Below are 20258 nucleotides of genomic sequence, written 5' to 3' on the forward strand. Positions count from 1 at the left end.
ATGATGAAAATATAAATAAATAATATACAACAAGTACCCAGCGCCTGGAGAAGCTGGCTACTCTTTTTTTTTTTTTTTTTTTTTTTAATTTTTTTTTTTTTTCAACGTTTTTTATTTATTTTTGGGACAGAGAGAGACACAGCATGAACGGGGGAGGGGCAGAGAGAGAGGGAGACACAGAATTGGAAACAGGCTCCAGGCTCCGGGCCATCAGCCCAGAGCCCGACGCGGGGCTCGAACTCACGGACCGCGAGATCGTGACCTGGCTGAAGTCGGACGCTTAACCGACTGCGCCACCCAGGCGCCCCAACTGGCTACTCTTTAAGTACTAAAGCTGACATCAATTCTTTCAATTCCTGACTTGGTTCCACTAAATACCCTTCTAACTCACATTCTTTTTTTTTTTTTTTTAATTAATTAATTAATTTATTTATTTTGGAGGGGAGGGGCAGAGAGAGGGAGAGAGAGAACCCCAAACTGGCTCTGGGCTTACGGCCCAGAGCACAGGGCTCCGACTCACGGAACTATGAGATCATGACCTGAGCCCAAGTCAAGAGTCGGACGCTTAACCAACTAAGCCACCCAGGCGTCCCCTAACTCCCATTCTTAGTACGGCTTATTTCCTCCGTACATTTTGGCTTAACAACACAGCGTTCGGGCCAGTTTCCACCGTCAGTATCTTCTGGAATTCTGCAGCAGCAGCAGGTGCCAAACTCACCTGGAATCCAGGAAGATCAGCTTCAGGTCAAGGCTGGCCCTGAACATGAACATGTTACTGTGCAGCTTGATCTCTGTGATGGCACTGGGTGGCAGCGACTGGCCCACGGCCACCAGCCCCACGATCTGGTAGCACGAGTCGTACAGGGACACGTCCAGCATATACTGCCTGATCTTCAGGTAGCCGCTGCAGTGGATGACCTGGCAAAGCAGAGGGCAGGGTCAGCCCAGGGGTTAGACCGGTACCCCCTCCTCCCGGCTCTGAGCCTGCTGGCTCTCCGCAGTGAGTGAGTGCGCAGTGAGTTCGAGCCCCGCGTCGGGCTCTGGGCTGACGGCTCAGAGCCTGGAGCCTGCTTCCGATTCTGTGTCTCCCTCTCTCTCTGCCCCTCCCCCGTTCATGCTCTGTCTCTCTCTCCGTCTCAAAAATAAATAAACGTTAAAAAAAAAAAATTTAAAGAATTCATTCAGTAGGATAAAAAAAGCCTTCCTCTTAATGTGTTTTTATTTACTTTATTTATAGGTCAAGATTTTATTCCCTTATGATAAGCAAAAAGCCAGAGAGGCTATATAGAAACCTCTGGTTGTTATAGCCAAAAAAAACAAAAAAAAACACAAAAAACAAACCATGCAGGAGAGAGGGTATAGTGTTCCAAATGTCAAACAGGAACATTTGTGCAACCTTCAGCCTCCATATTGGAAGCATTTATATAAGTTAGGATCAGTAAAATCTCGAAAGGATCATGACAGCAGTGATGAACAGCTAAAATCTTCAGCTCTCTTCCTCCAGGACTGCTGAACGCATTCAGTCTTTAGGGCTGCAACAGATCTTGAAATCCTTCTGGTCTATTGTCCCATTTAACTGAGGAGAATATTGAGGACAAGACAGGCGATGTGTTTTGCTTACGATTAGACGGTTAATAAGTGGCAGAAACAATTCAAGACCCAAGTCTGTTGGGTACAGGACAGCGCGGGGTGGGGGGCTCCCCACAACCCTGGTCGAAATAGGCCTCGAGTTTGGGTCAGCAAACAGAAAATGTATCCCCCAAACTATAAAAGAGAGTGGGGTAAAGTCAAAGGGAAGAAGAGCTCAGTGTGGAGTTCAAAGGAGAGGGCTGAGGAGATGCTGAAGGGGAAGCAGCCCCTGGGGTGGGGAGGAGATCAGGAGGGGTGTTCCAGAAAGAGAATAAGCTTCAGAGGCACAAAGCTGTCCCCTTTCTCTCCCCCACCCTTTACTAACATGCAAATGCTCCTGCACAAAGGCCCCCATCCCCTCCATCTCCGGAGCCATGGGCTTAGCACCTCTCTCCTCTGAGGAGGGAGAGACAGTAACTTCAGACGCCAGGGAGGAATCAGAAGCTTGGAAGGGGACGCTCAGTGCACGCTTCCCCCTACCGGCCCTTCCGTCTGGGGGTGCTGATTCTGGGGCTGCCCGTGGGCTCGTCAGGGGGACCTGCTCCTGGATTCCAGAACTTGCCAGAGCAGGCGGCCACATCTGCCGGAGAAATGCAGCCTGAAGGGGCTCTGACCCCCAGCCTGCGGGCCTCTGCCCGTCTTCTCCCTTCCTTGCTTGCGTCCCTGAGGATCATAAAATGGGGCCAACAGTACTCCCTCAGAGGGCTGCTATGACTGTTAATTAAATTAAGTAGACGTGGGGCACCTTGGGGGCTCTGTTGATTAAGCATCTGACTTTGGCTCAGGTCATGAGCTCACAGTTTGTGGGTTCGAGCCTCTCATCAGGCTCTGTGCTGACAGCTCGGAGCCTGGAGCCTGATTCGGGTTCCGTGTCTCCCTCTCTCTCTGCCCCTCCCACACTTGCACTCTCTCTCTATCAAAAAACTTTTTTTTTTAGTTAAGTAGATGAGATGCTGCTGCTGAAGCCTCGCTGCTCCTCAGAACAGGTCTATCATTAGTCGAGCACATCACAGCCGTCACCACCGGACTTGGCGAAACATTCCGAGGGGAGGAGCGACATGTCCGGGCTCTGAACGCTCACTGCCGCCCCCAGGGTGTGGATCCTCAGTGGCCTCTGGGGGCCCCGACCCGTGTGAAACACCAAGTGCACGTGCCAGGGTGACATTCTATCCTTCGCCACGCTTATTCGTGGTCTCAGATGACGAAACCCAGTCCTCCTGGAGTTTCCTTGTACGACACCAGCACCCCTACCTGCTGCATGAGCAGCGTCACGAGAAAGTTGTCCCATGTTTGGGTCCCTGTGCCTTCTGTCTGCAGATGTTCTTGAGTAGCAAGCAAAATACAAACCAGTGAAGACCCTCTGCCCCCTCCTTCAGACCCTCTGCCCCCTACTTCAGACCCTCTGCCTCCTCCTTCAGACCCTCCTCTGCCCCCTCCTTCAGACCCTCTGCCCCCTCCTTCAGACCCTCCTCTGCCCCTCCTTCAGACCCTCCTCTGCCCCCTCCTTCAGACCCTCTGCCCCCTCCTTCAGACCCTCCTCTGCCCCCTCCTTCAGACCCTCCTCTGCCCCCTCCTTCAGACCCTCCTCTGCCCCCTCCTTCAGACCCTCCTCTGCTCCCTCCTTAAGACCCTCCTCTGCCCCCTCTTTAAGACCCTCTGCCCCCTCCTTCAGACCCTCCTCTGCTCCCTCCTTAAGACCCTCCTCTGCCCCCTCTTTAAGACCCTCTGCCCCCTCCTTCAGACCCTCCTCTGCCCCCTCCTTCAGACCCTCCTCTGCCCCCTCCTTCAGACCCTCTGCCCCCTCCTTCAGACCCTCTTCTGCCCCCTCCTTCAGACCCTCCTCTGCTCCCTCCTTAAGACCCTCCTCTGCCCCCTCTTTAAGACCCTCTGCCCCCTCCTTCAGACCCTCCTCTGCCCCCTCCTTCAGACCCTCCTCTGCCCCCTCCTTCAGACCCTCTGCCCCCTCCTTCAGACCCTCTTCTGCCCCCTCCTTCAGACCCTCTGCCCCCTCCTTCAGACCCTCCTCTGCCCCCTCCTTCAGACTCTCCTCTGCCCCCTCCTTCAGACCCTCTGCCCCCTCCTTCAGACCCTCCTCTGCCCCCTCCTTCAGACCCTCCTCTGCCCCCTCCTTCAGACCCTCCTCTGCCCCCTCCTTCAGACCCTCCTCTGCCCCCTCCTTCAGACCCTCTGCCCCCTCCTTCAGACCCTCTGCCCCTCCTTCAGACCCTCCTCTGCCCCCTCCTTCAGACCCTCCTCTGCCCCCTCCTTCAGACCCTCTGCCCCCTCCTTCAGACCCTCTGCCCCTCCTTCAGACCCTCCTCTGCCCCCTCCTTCAGACCCTCCTCTGCCCCCTCCTTCAGACCCTCCTCTGCTCCCTCCTTCAGACCCTCCTCTGCTCCCTCCTTCAGACCCTCCTCTGCCCCCTCCTTCAGACCCTCCTCTGCCCCCTCCTCCTTCCCTCCCCCGACATGAGGCTCCTCGCACCTTGTATCCGCTGCACGTCAGGCCCGCGTTTCTTTTCGCCAAAACACACTTCATTCGCAGAAAGAAGGACCTCTCTATCTCGTACTCTGAAAGCAGGAGTGAGGTTAGATGGGCCAACTGTTCCACGATGCTTCCCCCGATTTTGTCCCAATAATATCAGTCGACGCTCAGGACCAGATGGGGCAGCCGGAAGCCCCATCCCAGAGTGCCCCGACCCTGACCCAGGGAGCTTCTGCCTGGGGCGGGGACCTGGGTGGGGTGGGGAGACTGGCCCCAGTCCTGCTCCAGAAGCAGGCAGCTGGAAACGCGGCCACAGCAAGAGCTCAGGAAACAGCCACCTGGGGCCAAGGTGAGGACTGTAAGCGCAGTGGGCCCAGCCCCCCTCGGCATGCCCATGGTCCCCTCCTGGCAGGCACAGAGAGGCCTGGCACCAAAAGAATCGCCTTGGCTAGTCCTGGGGTGGATGCCTGGGTTGGCCAGGAAGTCCCAGAAGCATCTGGCTTCCCTCAGGGTAAAGGACACTGAGTAAGGGCTCACAGGTACAGCTCTTTCCCCAGCAGAGGGAGACAGCCACAGGGCCCTGACATTGCCCAGGACTGCCTTGGAATGCGGAACCCCCTCAGCCAGATCAAAGCCTTTGCCCTCATACATAGCCCCCTCCTTTCTCAGGGCTCTTACCCTCCCCATTCGGTCTTTCTCTGGCAGGGCCAAAGGCCTCACCCACCAGTCTCTGACCTCACTAGTGCAAATGCAAGTGAGTCCCCAAAGGAAACTAAATCTGCTTTAGTGAGCAGATGCCAGTTCTCTGGAATGATGTGTCCATGCCCCGGGTAAGGGTGAGGTCACTCCACGCTAAATAGAGTTATTTGGTGGCAATTAATAGATTAATTTTTAAAGAAAGGTTATCCTTAGGAGTAGAGGCAAGGCTCCCAGCCATCGCCTATGAGGCTCCTCCCTTCCCCCTGTTTGGACGGGTGGCCATATTTACCCACAATTCCTCTGCAAGCAGGCTATGGTCTGTGAGACATAAGGCTTCCCTGTAACGTGGCTGCCTGTCTGCACCATATCCAGCCAAGCACTGAGGTCTAAAAAAACTTCACCCGGTAATTAACCATGGAGCTTTGGAGAAAGCCAACAATACAATGACCATGACATGATGGGGCAAGTTCAGACGCACAAAAACAACTCTGTGGATAAGAAGCCAGGGAGAGGTCTGAGCGCCTGTGAACCTCAGGCTTTGCACACTTGGGTGGAAATGAATCTGGGGGCAACCCCATCTCTCTTAGACCTCTGTGCTTCTCTTGTGTTGTTGCTGTACCTGAGACATGAACCCCACAGAGACTGGGATTGAAAGGGTCTCATGATATTCCCAAGACTCATGTGCTGTCATTTTACAAACACCCTTTTAAGGCTATGACACAGAAGGATGATGTGAAACCAGAGCTAGTGAGAAAGCGCCCAGGCCCATGTAATTAACACGCTGTGGAACTTTCTAGAACCATAACAACCCAATATTCTTAGGGAGTTCTCGAAGACTCCCACCGCCTCTTCCAGTTTTAAACAGCCCCACAGTGAAAGAATGAGATTCAGGTACATTCCCCCCCAGCCCTCATTTTGTTAGAAATTACTTCTTCAGGGTCTTATTTGTGTGCATTTATGCAGCCAGATCATTTGCAAGGAGTTAAGAGTCATAGACCATGGCTAAACGCAAGCTGCCATCTCAGAAACCAGGACAGCAATCTCTCTCCCTCATAAGGAAAAGTGAGGCTTACAGCGACTAGTTCTGGGGCTAGAATGTGCCGGTGGCGGGGTGGGGGGGAGGTGTGTGTGCACAGAGTTGAATCTGCAGGTGGTTTAACAACTGAGTGGGCTCTGGGGCATCAGCTAAGCTTCCGACTTCAGCTCAGGTCATGATCTCACAGTTTGTGAGTTCGAGCCCCGCATTGGGCTCTGTGCTGACAGCTCAGAGCCTGGAGAGTGCTTTGTATTCTGTGTTTGTGTGTGTGTGTCTCTCTCTGCCCCTCTCCTGCTCGTGCTTTGTCTCTCTCTCTCTCTCTCTCAAAAATAAATAACACATTTATAAAAATGTTTTAAATAAAATAAAACTGAGTGGGCTCTTCCAGAGTCTCTCTTTCTAGCCTAGAACAGCCTCCCCAGGAGGAAGCAGTAAGAGTGGAACTCGAGCTTTTCTCTGGCTGGCGACCCCATTCTCACCCTGCTTCACCGTTTCTCCTTTCGCATTTTGCTCTACTGGGGACGTCTGGCCAAGTTGGGATACTATAGTCCAGAGCAGACAAGAGACCTATCGATCAACATGCTGGTTGGTCTCATTGGACTGTCAGACAGAGTTACAAGCCCAGGGCCCCCCGAATAAGTTCCTCTCTGTCTTCCCAGCATGCACTGCAATTACAACTTAGGAAGTCATTTGTGTAATGATGTGCTCCTCACCCTTCACTGAATAGTCAAGCCACATCATGTCCTAACACGGTGCTTATGACCATAGAACCCAGTCAATAGGTGTTAAATGATGGGACTGCCGGGTGGAGGAACCTGCCCCCCACACGGAGACAGGCTGGGGAGGTGCACCTGCCTCCGCCTGGACAAGGGCTTCTTAACTGATTCGTGCCATGGCATCTCTACCCAGAATAACGTTTTTAAGTGTCGAAGATAAAATATATGAGATCACAAATGGAACCAGCTGTGTTGAAAACAGTTACCAAAATATTAAAACAAGTGGTGATATGGTTATAAACGTGCTGGTTTATTAACACGTGAGATAACAAGACCCAGTAGCAGGCTCATAACTCTTGAAATTCTGAAGTAGCAATGAGCCCCAGTGATATGTTTAAGTACCTGCAAGAACACTGGAAAGTGAAACAAACACATGTGATTCTCGTTGTGGGCAAAGCCGTGGGTACTAGTGATAGTAAGGGGACAGTCTACAGTCTATACGCAAAGGAAAAGCGGAATTCAGCCAGACAGAATAAAGATGTCATTCTTCCCATGCAGTTTCACAGACCCCCTGAGTTCCATCTGGGGGCCCTCTGGTGAAGAAGCCCAGGTCTAGATTGTGTCCCTGGAACTCTAAACCAAGAGCACTTTAGGGGAGAAGCCTCTGACCATGTTTCTTTACCTCCTACAGCACCTCACGTGGTCTCTGGCATGAGAAATGAGATCCATAGCGTGGCTTCAAAGGACAGAGGCATAAAAGCAAATGCCCCGTGCTGTGTGTTTTCTGGAGAGGCCCTGCTGGGCGGCCCCAGTCATGCTCCCCCCACCCCTTGGCAACACAGGGAGCAAAACCCTCAGGTCACATCGAGAGAGAGAGAGAGAGAGAGAGAGAGAGAGAGAGCGAGCTTTGTCTGGTTTTCATTCTGGTTTCTTTTCATCCGGAGGAAATACCTTGTAGCAGGTGATGGTGGAGGGGCTGGTGGGCCGCGAGGACAGCTGTCATCTCGTCGTGGTCGGAAGGATGGATGTACTCGTAAATACTGTTGCCCGTGAGCTCCACCTGCCACAGAGGGAAGGGAAGGGTCAGAAATCCCCTCGGGGTTGCCTGGGTGGAGGAAGGGGAAGGTGCACCGTAGGTAGGCACCACCAGGGACAGGGGTCCGACCTCTCCTTGCAACCCACACCTTGTCCCCATGCAGAAACGCTTTCATCAAGCAGCGCTCTGAACCGCCTCCCACATGGCGATTGGGGTCAAAGCCAAGACAGTTCTGAGCAGGAGGAACTGGGAAGTGAAGGATGAAAAGGTGTCATGGAGGTGGGTGACCCCCATGGCCCAGGCAGTGTCCTTTATACAGGAGACAGCTTAAAACAGACTGGAGCTAGGGCCTTGCCCTTCCCCCCGCACTCCCATGCTGCCTGAGGGGACTGGCCAGCTGGGACACCAGCTGCTAAGTCCAGACTATCGTCCCTGCGAGAGCCAAGTCTGCCCTCTCAGAGGCTGAGCAAGTGGGAGCCACAGGGGTTCCAGTTCATTTCTCCATCAGCTCTGAGCTGTGCCCCTCAGGCACCGCCGGGCCTCTTTCACGTGGCTGGAAACGTGTCCCTGGCCTTCCGAGTCTGGGATGACTGTGTTGCCCGATGGCTCCCGCCCACGGGTGTGGCGGGGAGGCTGCGGGACCTGCGGGAAGGTTTGGTCCCGCTCCAGACAGCCATGTGACAGGCTGGTTATTTCCCCGGGGGGGGGGGGGGGGGTGCGACCCCAGCACTTGGGCACCACCTACTTCCAGGCACACCCTGCAGAGGACAAGACGGCAGGCCTAGAGGCCATGTGGATGTTGGCCAGGACCCTGCCTTGCAGGGATGGGGGTCTCTAGGAAATAGCATCATTATGACCTATCCACAGAGGTCCCTGGTGATTCGATGCCCAAACAAGAACTTTCCCACTGTTCCCCCCAAGCATAAGTGCCATGATAGGGGATATTAGAGTCTCAAGTCCTGGACCCCCTTACCCCATCCTAAGATGGGCAGTGGTACAGAATGTTCCAGAAACTCTGACCATCACAACGGCCTTCTGAGCAGTGCCGGGTGGATCCTATATTAGAGGTACACCAGTATAGATGAGGGCTGTGTCAGTGCATCCGGGATTAATCAGGGGCCCAGGGCACTGATGGCTGTTCCACCATGGCCAGGAAGAGCCCCCAGGCCCAGGGTGGAAGAAACTGAAAGCCAGCGAGAAAATGCCCTCTGGAGGCAGAGAACCTTGGGCAGGTCTGATGAACTCTCTTAGCTCTGCCCCACGGGGAGAGGAGGGCAAGCTAAAAGACCAAAGGCAGGCTTGTGAGTGCTCTGTCCCTAACCACCCCCTTGTTATTTTTAAGCGTGTTGTGAACCACATGTTTTGTTGGGAGGCTCACTGGTCTCGAGCAGAGCAGAGACGACACGATCTTCTGTAAAGGGGCAGCTCTGACCGTGCCACCTCACGCAGCAGGACGGAGGCAGCCAGGCAATTTAATGGACAAGTTCTCCTGGGAGCCACTGTTTCAAATTAGCATCAAGGCCACGAGCTCTTTACTTGGGACCACGCGGCCATGGAGAGGTGAAGTAATTTACCCCGTCCTCTGAGCCAGCTCTTCCAATGTCTTAAGATGTATGAGTTGCCATTTTATGCAGAACAAATTATGTTTCTGGCCCGCCAAGGAATCTTGTCTCTAAAACGGCTTTCGCAGTTCTGTTTTCTGCATTATTCCTGGAATGTTTCTTTCCAATATTGTGCCAACAGAGCCACGGAGGGAGTCCCGTTACAGAGAGCCTCCCTGCCTCCCTCCTGGACACTCGCCTCCCAAACCCGCACTTTGCTAATGACCGAAAGGGGATTTGCCTGTGACAAAAGTTATTATGTAATTTCACTCCAAACTATAAGGAATAAAAGCAAAACGTTCTTCTTTCAAGTCGTTTCTGTTCATCCTTAAAAAAATTTCGATAAACCAGCAGATGTTAAGTCAGCCACGTGGGACAGGACAATCTCTTCTTCCCTGAGGACAGCAGTGGGGGCTCCTTGTGAAGCTCTCTCAGGTGGAGAGGGACAGAGGCTAATAAGTAAGGCAGCTATTTTTTTTTTAAATTGATTTACAATTTCAACAGCTTGTTTTTAAAATGAAAAAAATAATGAGAATTATTTTTGTGTTGGTCCATCATTTTTCCCTTAGGCATGTTTTTGAGGGGAAAAAAGAAGTATTCTAGTTTGCTCTGAGTTCTTACTTAGGAAAAAAACAACACGTCTTTTTATTTTTATTTTATTTTAAAAATTTAACTATTTATTTTAAGTAATCTCTACACCCAGCGTGGGGCTCGAACTCACAACCCCAAGATCAAGAGTCACGTGCTCTTGTGACTGAGCCAGCCGGACATCCCAGTAACTCATGTCTTTTGAAACGTATTTATAAACTTGCAGAAAGATTTGCATCTCTGCTTATAGGGATTCGATTTGCGTTTTAATCCTAAAGTAGCTTCATCTGTTTTCAAAGATCCCACTCTCACCATATGCGTTTGGAAAAAGAACAGAGAAGGTCCGTGAATGAAGAGGCTTGATTTGCTGAATACTTGGGTCAATTATAAACTCTAAGGCTGTCCAGGAAGTAAAATGGTCTTCAAATAACGGAAATGTTTTTAGAGAACAAATTTTGGAATGATAAAACAGTGCTGACCTTGACTCAAAATTATGGTTGACATGGTGTTTCCTGTATTTACATATCTACTCGTGCTTTTGAATGGTTGAAAGAAATGTGGCTACCTCACAAAAAAAAAAAAAAATTATAGTTGTCGCTATAAAACTCCCCAGGTCTCATACATCAACCTTATTAAAACAGACCCTCAATGTGATATTTTAGTATTTGTAAAACCCTGCTAACTACAAAATGAATTGCTTTCCTACTAAGAGCGTTTTTATGTTTTGCTGAATACCTTTCCTTCCTGCCAAGAAAACTACATATGATAAATACAGCACTAAATGGATATATTCTGGGTCAGAAGGGGAAAGTCACCCAGTGCTCTGGAAATGCACATTACTCTGCTTTGGGCGTTTTGCTGACTATGGTAAATTAAGCATTTTAAAATAAGATGGTTTGGGTTTCAGGGTTCAAGTTATGTCAACAAACATAAAACGCTGTCCTTTCTCTTTATTTCAAAAGTGAAAGGATTAGGTCTATGGCCCCAAACAATGCCGTGGCTATTTTTACGGTTGTGGTTCCGGCCACAATCTCAAATATTACATTTTCCTTTATATGTCTCATAAATGGCCATTTCACACATACCTATAGTTGCTTGAAAATTTACATTAGTTACCTAGATGTTATATAATACATGCAACTTTGGTGAGGAAATCTAAACCACAGGGATACTTAAAAGTGTCTGAGGAAACACACAGCAGGTTTTACAGGGCTTTTTTCCTTTTTCAAATATAAATAAGTTAATCACACCAACCAAAAAACCATGGAACTAATCATCTAATAAACCTGTGTGGATAAAGAATGCTTCCCCAAGTCTACCCCTCCAAATAGATATAAACGTGACTATATGAATTATTACGTATCCTTTGCGTGTGCATAGACTGAATGGAATTTTCAAGCCTCAAGCCTGACTCTGTTTCCCAACACTTGGACGGTGAGCTGAGAAGACTTACTTGTACTTTGTGGTTGTCTCTGTCACTTTCTGGTAAGAAAGTCTGACAGCAAGGGTCACTGTGTCTCCTAATTTAAAAACAAAAATAGTAAACTCTGCCAGATTTCTTACTCTAACACTCGTTTAAAGAAAGCTCAATAAAACGCTTTGAATTAGGATGGGCTTATCACACATAAAGAATCATTTTTATACCCTCCAAAATAGATAATTGAGATAGTTATTTAGGTAGTGCAGATGTGAAAAAAAAAACACCACCACCACTTTGCCGTGAATTATCACACAATTATGACAAACCTAGGAGCTTATGTTCCCTAGGAGCTGCTAACACAGAGTTTAACCCTGAATTAATGTGAAAGATGTGGTTACTTAATGAGATAATGTCATCGAGAGTAATTGAAAGTTCTTGGAACACAGAAGGACGCTATGTAAATATAAGCTATTACCACTATCGTTATTCATCAGAAAATCTGTCTGAAGGGTTACTCTGCTTACTGGATAGGATTTTAACATCTTCACCTCCGACGATTAAAAAAAAAGATCCTTAAGCCTATTTTAATAAAGTTTTCATGTTGACATCCTTGCCTGACTTTTTGCTACTAATAAAAATAATCTAAAAGGTGCAAAAAAAATTTTTTTAAAGGAGAAGTTGGGCGTTTGACATCCTATTCAATACTTCATTTTACTATTTAAGTAAAGAAGACAGAAAAAAATACACATTGTGATTCTGCCTAGAGTTCCTTCTGCAGAGTTAATCGTGAGCAGGAGGCAGATTTGTGGGAACGGTTTGTTGTTGCTTATTTAAACAGTTCAGCATGGAACACTCCCCAGACACGAACGAGGGCTCACGTCTGCATTAAAGTGTTTTTGTAGCTGGAGGCTGATGCTGAGGCAGTCCCACCAAGAAATCAAGGAAAAAAAAAAAATTCAGTTGCTCTACACAGTTTATCTTTTTTTTAAACTGACACTTCTCCCGGCCAGCAGCATAATAAACAAAAGGCATCTCTACAACATTCTTGAAAAGTGATCATGTATAACTCCCTGCCCTTCCAAAATTATGGCACCAAGGTTTCTCTCTGCATTGTGACCAAAGGGAAATATAATTTTAATTCTGCCTAAATTATTCTGTTTGGATTTCCTTTTGTAGCATTCATCGTGAACAGGAGGCACACTGGTCACCTATCCAATATTTTGGTCATTCTTAATCATTGTGTTCATGGACAATTAATTTCATTTCCCACATAAAGAGAGAAAAATGACAGAGAGAGAGAATATCATACTAGACTGAGCAGCCTGTGTGAACCACACCATCCTGGTGTGCGCACAGGGCCTTCTCATGTGCCAGGCCTTGTCACATGACTAAGCAGTCCTAGTATGTGCCCACCAAAGGACACTATTTGAAGCAACTTTTGTGCTACTTGAGGTACAGTTCCAATGAAACCGTGGGGACACCCGGCTTTTGTGTAGCTCCCTACGGTTTATAAGTCACATAAAATGGGCACTTTGATATATTTCTTACCACAGCCCTGAAACAGAGGTAGAGCAGGCATTATTTTCTTATTTAAGTTATGGTTCAGGGAGGTTAAGTACCTGCTCTATCAAGACAATGAAACCATATAACTATACGTTTCCCTTTTTGCTTTGACTGCTAGGGAACTCAGATCTGACTTTAGTATTTGATACTAGTGACTTTACCTGTTTTATCTTTGTGCAGTCCTTTTTTTTTTTTAATTTTTTTAACGTTTTTGTTCATTTTTGAGACAGAGAGAGACAGAGCATGAGCAGGGGAGGGACAGAGAGAGAGGGAGACACAGCATCCGAAACAGGGTCCAGGCTCTAAGCCGTCAGCACAGAGTCCGATGTGGGGCTCGAACTCACAGACTGTGAGATCATGACCTGAGCTGAAGTCGGACGCTTAACCGACTGAGCCACCCGGGTGCCCCAATGTGCAGTCCTTTTTAAAGAATGTGAACTGTTTTGTCTTTTTTGTGACATTATGATAAGACTAACCAAAGATTTGATAAATTATGAGGAAAAAGTCAAGTAATCTACTCCAAATCATTCAGCCACATATCAAATTAGGACTAGAAACCAGGATGGTTATAACTAAAGGGCCTTAAATAATTCTAAATAGGGCAAGATAGAAACTCAGAGTATAATACCTTGGAAAATATATAAATAGTAAAAATCATGTTCCCAACAGTATTTCCTCTTCCACAAGTATACTACTACCATCAGTCACATAAGTGTAAGAGCCAAGCCTTAGCAAATCTTATCTGGGAGACCTGGTTTCGTAAAGGAAGAGAAGAGGAAGAGAAAAGGAAACACTAAATAATCTTAATATGAGATTCTCTTTAAAGGACTTTGCATAAGAAATGTAGGCACAGACACCACCCCCTCCTTGGGCGTGGAAGAGAAGATTGTAAACACATAGCAAATTTTAAAAATGCATCGGCAGAAAAAAGAAAAGGAATACACCAGATGCAGGTTTCCAAATTGGTAATTTTGTTTTTCAATGAAAAAACTCCAGCCACGTTAATTGGCATGTTTTATTTTGGCGTAACTACAGAGGGGGCTGGTGCAATACAGATTATTCATCTGCCTCCTGGGAGCCCATTTCCTGTATCTAATTAATTCTAGTGTGTCTTCAGTTGTGATGGACACAAGCACTCTGATAGTTCACAATGTAAAGAAACATTTAGTCTCTATAGGTATAAAAAGTGTGACTTTTGGAACCACTATCCACGCTTATTAAATCAGAAATGTGAACGGCAACCATCAGTTAGACTCCTCCCCTCCCCCCACTGGGAGGAGCCCAGACAGCAGCCGAATTCTCCCCCAAACCCTTGGCTTGACGCAAATAGATAAAGCTGTGTGCACCTCTTTCCTTTATGGGATGCACCCCCTTTTAGAAGACAGTTGCAGAAAAATCGGTAATATTTAAATGTTCTAAAGAAAACAGGACCTTGCTGAGCAAAACAGTAGTAAACTGAGTTTTATGAGTTTCTATCACAAGCATATAAAATGCTTTACTGAAACGACCACTGAACTGGAAAAACTCAGGAAAAATTACCCTGAATTCCATGTGAACACTCATAAATCTACACCCCCCCCCCTTCTCTCTCCCCAAAGCACAGTCTGCATAAAATCCATGTTCGACATCAGTTTCCCTCTTGCTTTCATGGCAACTCACAATACCACGTGCCGACCAGCAAGCGTGGACTGAAAAATCTCCCTTTGTAAAGCTCTTGTTAGTGGCAGAGTGTTACTGCAGAAGCAGAGTCCAGGCTATCAGACAGAATCTCAGAACAAAGCTGACTGTTGCAAAGATCTACTGGTCATTAATCCCAAAGGAAAAAGAAAGTAAAACCTTCAAAATGTAACACGAAGAGCCCTGCGGGATGGCCTAAGAAGATGATTTTGCAATTTCGGATTATTTCATACACAGAAGCAGACGCTTGAACAGAATCATTTTCAAGTTGGACAAGACTGTCAAGGTCCGCCAACACTTAGTTCTGTATTTTGGTTGTACATGAAATTAGGGAATACCTACCTGTGACAAGCCTAAATGTACAGAAGCTGTTTCCGATATATACATGATTTTGCCATCAGATGCTACCACGAAAACAAATCCGTCCAAAGTCTGTAAAAGAAAGTGCCAGAGTAAGAGGTGACAGTTCTACATCAGAGTTCAATCAAATAATTGTGCCATCACTGGAATGGAGGAACATATAAAATATTATCATCAATACATATTTGTTCAATGCAAAATGGAGTGCAGGGCCATAAGAAGGACTGTAGGTTACAACGCTCACGGTGCAATTCCCGGGACCAGGCTCTCAAATGCTTTTAAAGCACTTTAAAAACAATCTTACAGCCACATCACAAAAATCATGCAAAACATTTGAGAACTCCTAACATGCTCAGTTTAAATGCAGTAGCTTTATTGTTTAGGGTTATTTTAGCACTTAGCACAAATCCGGACTTCTATGGTACTTAGGGGGAAACCTACCACTATATAGACCATTTTATGTCATAATTGGCAGTCCTTTATACCGCGAGGACATATGCTTTATTTGCCACAATTTTCTAGTTACCCCTAAGTACCATTTGAATAATAAATTCCGAACACTACCACTCCCCTGAAAATAAAGTACCCGGTGATTTTAACAGACTATGTCTACAGAATTAACTACTTAGAATTTGCAAGAGATCAAATAACCTTTGCAAAATTCAAGGAGAAAAAGTATCAATTTCTGAAAAATTAAAACTACCTAAATGATATTGCCTAGGTTGGCTAGCCCTCAAAAAAATAAAGTAAAATTTTAAGAGCTAATTAAGACAAATAAAAAGGTAATGATTATATTTATATGTGGCAAGGATAAAAAGACTAAATTATTTTTGAAAAAGGAAACTGCATTTTATTTACCCGCTCATATTTTAGATCCAGAACCAAAGAAAAGCAATAAAGTTGGTGAAAGATCCATACAACCCACAATGCTGCCCCCATAAAAAATATTCCAAATTAATTTCTGGCCACAAATTCTATTTTTACAGCATGTAATTGAAACCAGATTACCTTCGGTTTTGCTAAATCTGCCCCCTCTTTGGAGGGGGGCCTAAAAAGAACGTAGTAGAAGTGAAACTTAAAAGATATCCTTACATTCTGTTGTCTCAAGTACAGTTTTACTGTAAAAATTCTTTGCCAACTCAACTATCATCGCCCTAACCTATGCTCAGGTTGAAATCAACATCTTGATTATAAGCCTTACTTTCTCGTTCTGAACTCAGCTACAACATATTCTCCCAACTAAATTCCGTTTCAAAAATATAAAACACACCGCAATTTCTAAAGTTATAAACGTTTTGGCACATCTGCGCCCTCGTGCTTAGCTCCAAAATCATTGAAGAGATACATTTATTGAAACGGTATCTGACAGTCAGCCATGTGAGTAAAAGAGAAAGAAAAATCATCGTAATTAAATTCTGAAAGTTGCCAGCAGTAGCTAAAAAAATAATATCCTTAATGGAAAACGTTGGATATACCTTCGCAGCTTCAGATTACCGACTTCTCTTGAATGTATATTAACTGCAAACATGCCCGTGCATACAGCATTCCGGCATTAAAGAAACGCACATCGGAGGAACCGAGGCGAGCTGACTTTGCCCGCCAGGTTTCCACGGGAGTTGTTCCTGGTGTTAGTGTTCACTTATACCATGTAGGAGTATCAAACAAGCAAAATACCACGCACGGTGCTGGAAGCGGGCGAAGGGGTAGGCACAGGGCGCGGGAAAGACTCCAAGAGCGCCATTTCCCAGCCCAGGCTGCCACAACGTTTGCTTTATGCTATAAAAGCTTCAGGTTTCAAATATTCTCGGGATCCTCTCTTCCTCAGAGCATGCAAGGGGCGGGGGGCGGAAATCCCACCAGGACATTCAGGGAAAGGGGTTTTTAAAAGATCCGCTTTTTTCGAAATGCGGTGCTCTTGGCTGACTCGATGACCCAAGTCACTGCCTACTGTCGCCAACTTTTTTTTTCTTTTAAAGAAAACACGAAATAGAAGGTGGAAATGCAAAACAGCTCTTGGTGAGCATTTTTCGATGGCAGAGACAAATGACGGGTGGGGGGGGAATGAATCGGGTCGTTGATGAGGCTCTGTAAAGGGCATTTGAAAGATTCTGAGACACTAGGCGTTGCTGTCCCCACTCAGTGCCAGCTGCTGATTTGGAAATGGCCAGTCGTGTGCACGCTTACCCGGCCAGAGCTGTGGACACCGCGAGTGAAATCCGAGGTCAGGAGCATTTTAGCAACCGTGGACTGAATGATTCCGAGCTGGGGGCGCTAAGAATGACTCAGAGGCGTGGGGCCCTAAGCGGCTGACCACAAACCAAACAAGGGCTCCCTCTGTGACACCTGAGGCTGCACCAGGTTGTGACCTGCAGCGCTCAAGAGCTGGACGACTTGGGATGAACCAGGCCCCAGCACTTGCTGTGTGATCTCAGGCATGTTGCTTAACCTCTCTGTGCCTCAATTTCCTCCTTTATAAACATGGAGCCAAAAATAGAACCTACTCTAGGTGGTGGTGACCCAGGATCACACAGTAAGACTTAAAACAGAATCTGGTCCATACTAAACTGCCAATAAATGCCAACTGTTAATAGTTAATATTCTATTATAGATGCTGTCTTTTTTTTTTTTTTTTTTTAACCCCCTCCAAACATACACGACTGTCAAAGGCTTTAAAACTGCCACTCTGGCTCAGAGCCCCGATTCATTCCTTCTTTGGCTCAGGCACCTGGCACACGTCTGGCACAGAGCAAGCGCTCCACAAAAGTTCGCTAAGGGAAGTAAGGTCGGAAAGAACCCTGCCTGTGACCACGGGCGTCCTTAGGCCTAGGTCTCAAGGTCTAGTGAGTACTGAGGCTGGGAGATCAGATCACAGTGGGGCCGGCCCTAGGTTACTCCGGTTGAGCTGAGTCCTCCCCCAGTCCCGGCCTCCCAGGGGAAAGCAAGGGGCAAGGGGGATCCATGGGGCGAATGGGGTCGGCAACTGGCTGGAGGTTCAGGAGCTGTCCCTTGCCTCTGGCGACCTCTGCATTCTGATGGTGTCCTATTGACCCACCTGGGGCTCCTTGGTGAGGGTCACCTTGAGACTGGGAGCGGGGGTAAGAAGGGAGCCCCACCCGGCACGGGTCAGAGCCTTAGGCCAAGGCGGCACTCCTCTCCGCAAGGAGGCTTTACCTGAAGTAAGTGTGATCCCAGCTCCTTGGCGACGCTGTCTAGGGGCCCGGTGCGGCTCGGCTGTCCCCATGCATCTCCTAAACCTGGATCCGGAATAAAGCAAACGGGTCAACAGCAGCGCCGATCGACCGGCCCCCACGCCAGGCAGAGCACGGGGAACTTCTGCATCCGTGCCGGGCGCCGACTGGAGTCCCGAGCGTCCCCCCCGGCCGCCTCCCCGGCCCCGCAGGTCGCTGTCTGTGCCCCTGCCATCGTCCCTTTGCTCTGGATTAAAGAGAAAGAAGGCCAGAGGAGATATTCCCGCCGAGGCCTTGGGTCCAAGCACCCCCAGTGCCCGCTGAGCTCGCCAGGCCCATAGCTCCCGTGGGTCGCCAACGTGCTCACGGCTCTGAAATTGCCGTTTTATTTGAAATGCCACAAAGTAATCTAATCTGCTTTGAAATTGGCCATCCTTGAAGCCAAACGGGGATATCGATTTGACCTGTAAATATTCCCCCAAGGACCCTCCTCCCTCCCTCCCTCCCTCCCTTTGCTGAGTTGCCAGCAAACAGGCATTTTCCCAAAGGCAGAGAGGCCCAGACGAAAAAGACCTCGCCGTCCAGGACGCAGCTCTTCCAGCATAGTACGTAGAATACGCATATGATACACATATTGACCTCACATAATCCCTCGGACTCCCCAGCCCCTGCAGGCACCTTGGGAGCACCGACCCTCTTCCAATCCAAGTGCTTCAGCTTGGGAAGGGTTTGGGGGAGGTGGGTTTCCCTAGGGCCAGCTCCAAATACGCCAGAGGTCTGCGGGGGGGGGGTATGGGCAGAAGGCGGTGGGAGCCCTGTAAGTACTCGAGGATTTCTGGAAGGTACCTGTTACCACATAATTAGGGTGCCCCAGTTTTTAACTGCTCCCCCAAGGCCTCCTGCTTCTCCCCACCACCTCCTTGAAGGTCACCAGGGTTTCAGAAACCACACCAGGGGACAGGGGCCCTGCCCAGGGAAGCCTCCTCTCCTGTGTCTCCGGGCTCAGCTGCTGCGACCCCAGAAATCCCAGACTTTCGTCTGCATATTCGGGAGTGAGGAGGAAAGCCGGGTGACGTTGTGGAGCTAAGTGTTGCTCCCTGGAGTCCTGGGGTTGGGAGGCTGGCCTGCATCCGTCCAGTTAGGTCCAGTTAGCTCCACGCCGCGGCGCGAGGTGGCGAGGCCGGGAGTGCTGTCTCAGCCTGCGCCCCGTTCCCCCCAGCGGAGATGGCGGCTCCAGGCCCATTCCCGCGGTCCACCCGCCCCTTCTCCCCGGCAGCGACCCCTGAGGGGCGAACTGTGGGTCCCGTGGGGGGGTGGTTAGGGTTGGGGGGGGTCCGCCTCCCCTCCGCGCGGAACCGCAGGCCGGAAGGCGGGCCCAATCCCTGCCCGCCCCACTGTGCACCGGGAGTGCGGGACTCGAAGCCAGAGCAGGACGCGCGGGTTGGGGAACCCTGCCTAGTCACAGTGAATTCAGGGACCATTCCTGGGACCACACAACTCCTCCAAACCCGCGGCGAGTGGATTGCCTGGAAAGTTGCCAGGTAGGCACTCTGGTCTCTCCCACTGTTCCCTTGGGTGTGGGGGCATCTCAGTTTCTGGAGGCCTCTGCCCCAAGCCCGAGGGAGCTGCGGGGCCCAAGACACCTAGGGAATCAGAGCCCCCCACCCCCCTGCAAAAGCTTTGGAGGCCCTTCCCAACAAACTGTCCCGCTACTAAAAAAGGAATGACCTTTAATTTCTCCTCCTGGGCTCTAGGGATTTGGGGTTTATCCTGGTCTCCTTGTAAGAAAGTGGCTAGTTTCATCGTATCCTGATCCCCCAAATGGGATCCCAGCACCTCAGTCTCCACCACGTGAACAGAGGTGTCTTCTGAACCCCAGGAAATCACTGTGCACCCGCTCTCCCTCCCAAGGAGTACCACGGTGACCACAGTACTAGGGAGCCATTGACTTTCACTAGCAGGTCCTTCCCTGCCCCCCCACACCCCCATCTATACAGATGGCTTGGTGGGGTCAACGTTTATTCCATTTAAGGAACCAAAATTTAAGAGCCCTGGGCCTAAATGAAAGAAGAATTTAATAAAGACCCAGGAATCGTGATTTCTGAAAATGGACAACTGTGCCCAGGTAACTCTCCTTTACCCAACTCCTGGTTCCTTTCCCTGGTCTGCACCACACCGGCCTTGCCTGGCTCAGTGGGAAAAGTGAACTCGACCTCCCAGACGAGGCTGCTTGCAGTGTCTGTGGCCAGGTCACCTGGGGA

General features: G+C 48.8%; 1 protein-coding gene across 1 annotated transcript in view; it reads right to left on the reverse strand.

Annotated features, from left to right (window-relative positions):
- SIM2 (SIM bHLH transcription factor 2) overlaps positions 1 to 20258 on the reverse strand; it is a 55199-nt gene that overhangs the window by 27152 nt on the left and 7789 nt on the right. Inside the window, exons 2-6 of the mRNA XM_078452802.2 lie at positions 17981 to 18063; positions 14792 to 14881; positions 7516 to 7624; positions 4114 to 4199; positions 719 to 918 (exon numbers count right to left, since the gene is read on the reverse strand). Coding sequence (XP_078308928.1) covers positions 719 to 918; positions 4114 to 4199; positions 7516 to 7624; positions 14792 to 14881; positions 17981 to 18063 — 568 coding nt within the window. The remainder of the gene's footprint in view (positions 1 to 718; positions 919 to 4113; positions 4200 to 7515; positions 7625 to 14791; positions 14882 to 17980; positions 18064 to 20258) is intronic.

The sequence above is a fragment of the Panthera onca genome, chromosome C2 (genome assembly GCF_046562875.1).
Source record: "Panthera onca isolate mPanOnc1 chromosome C2, mPanOnc1 haplotype 2, whole genome shotgun sequence".
In the NCBI taxonomy this organism is placed as follows: domain Eukaryota; kingdom Metazoa; phylum Chordata; class Mammalia; order Carnivora; family Felidae; genus Panthera; species Panthera onca.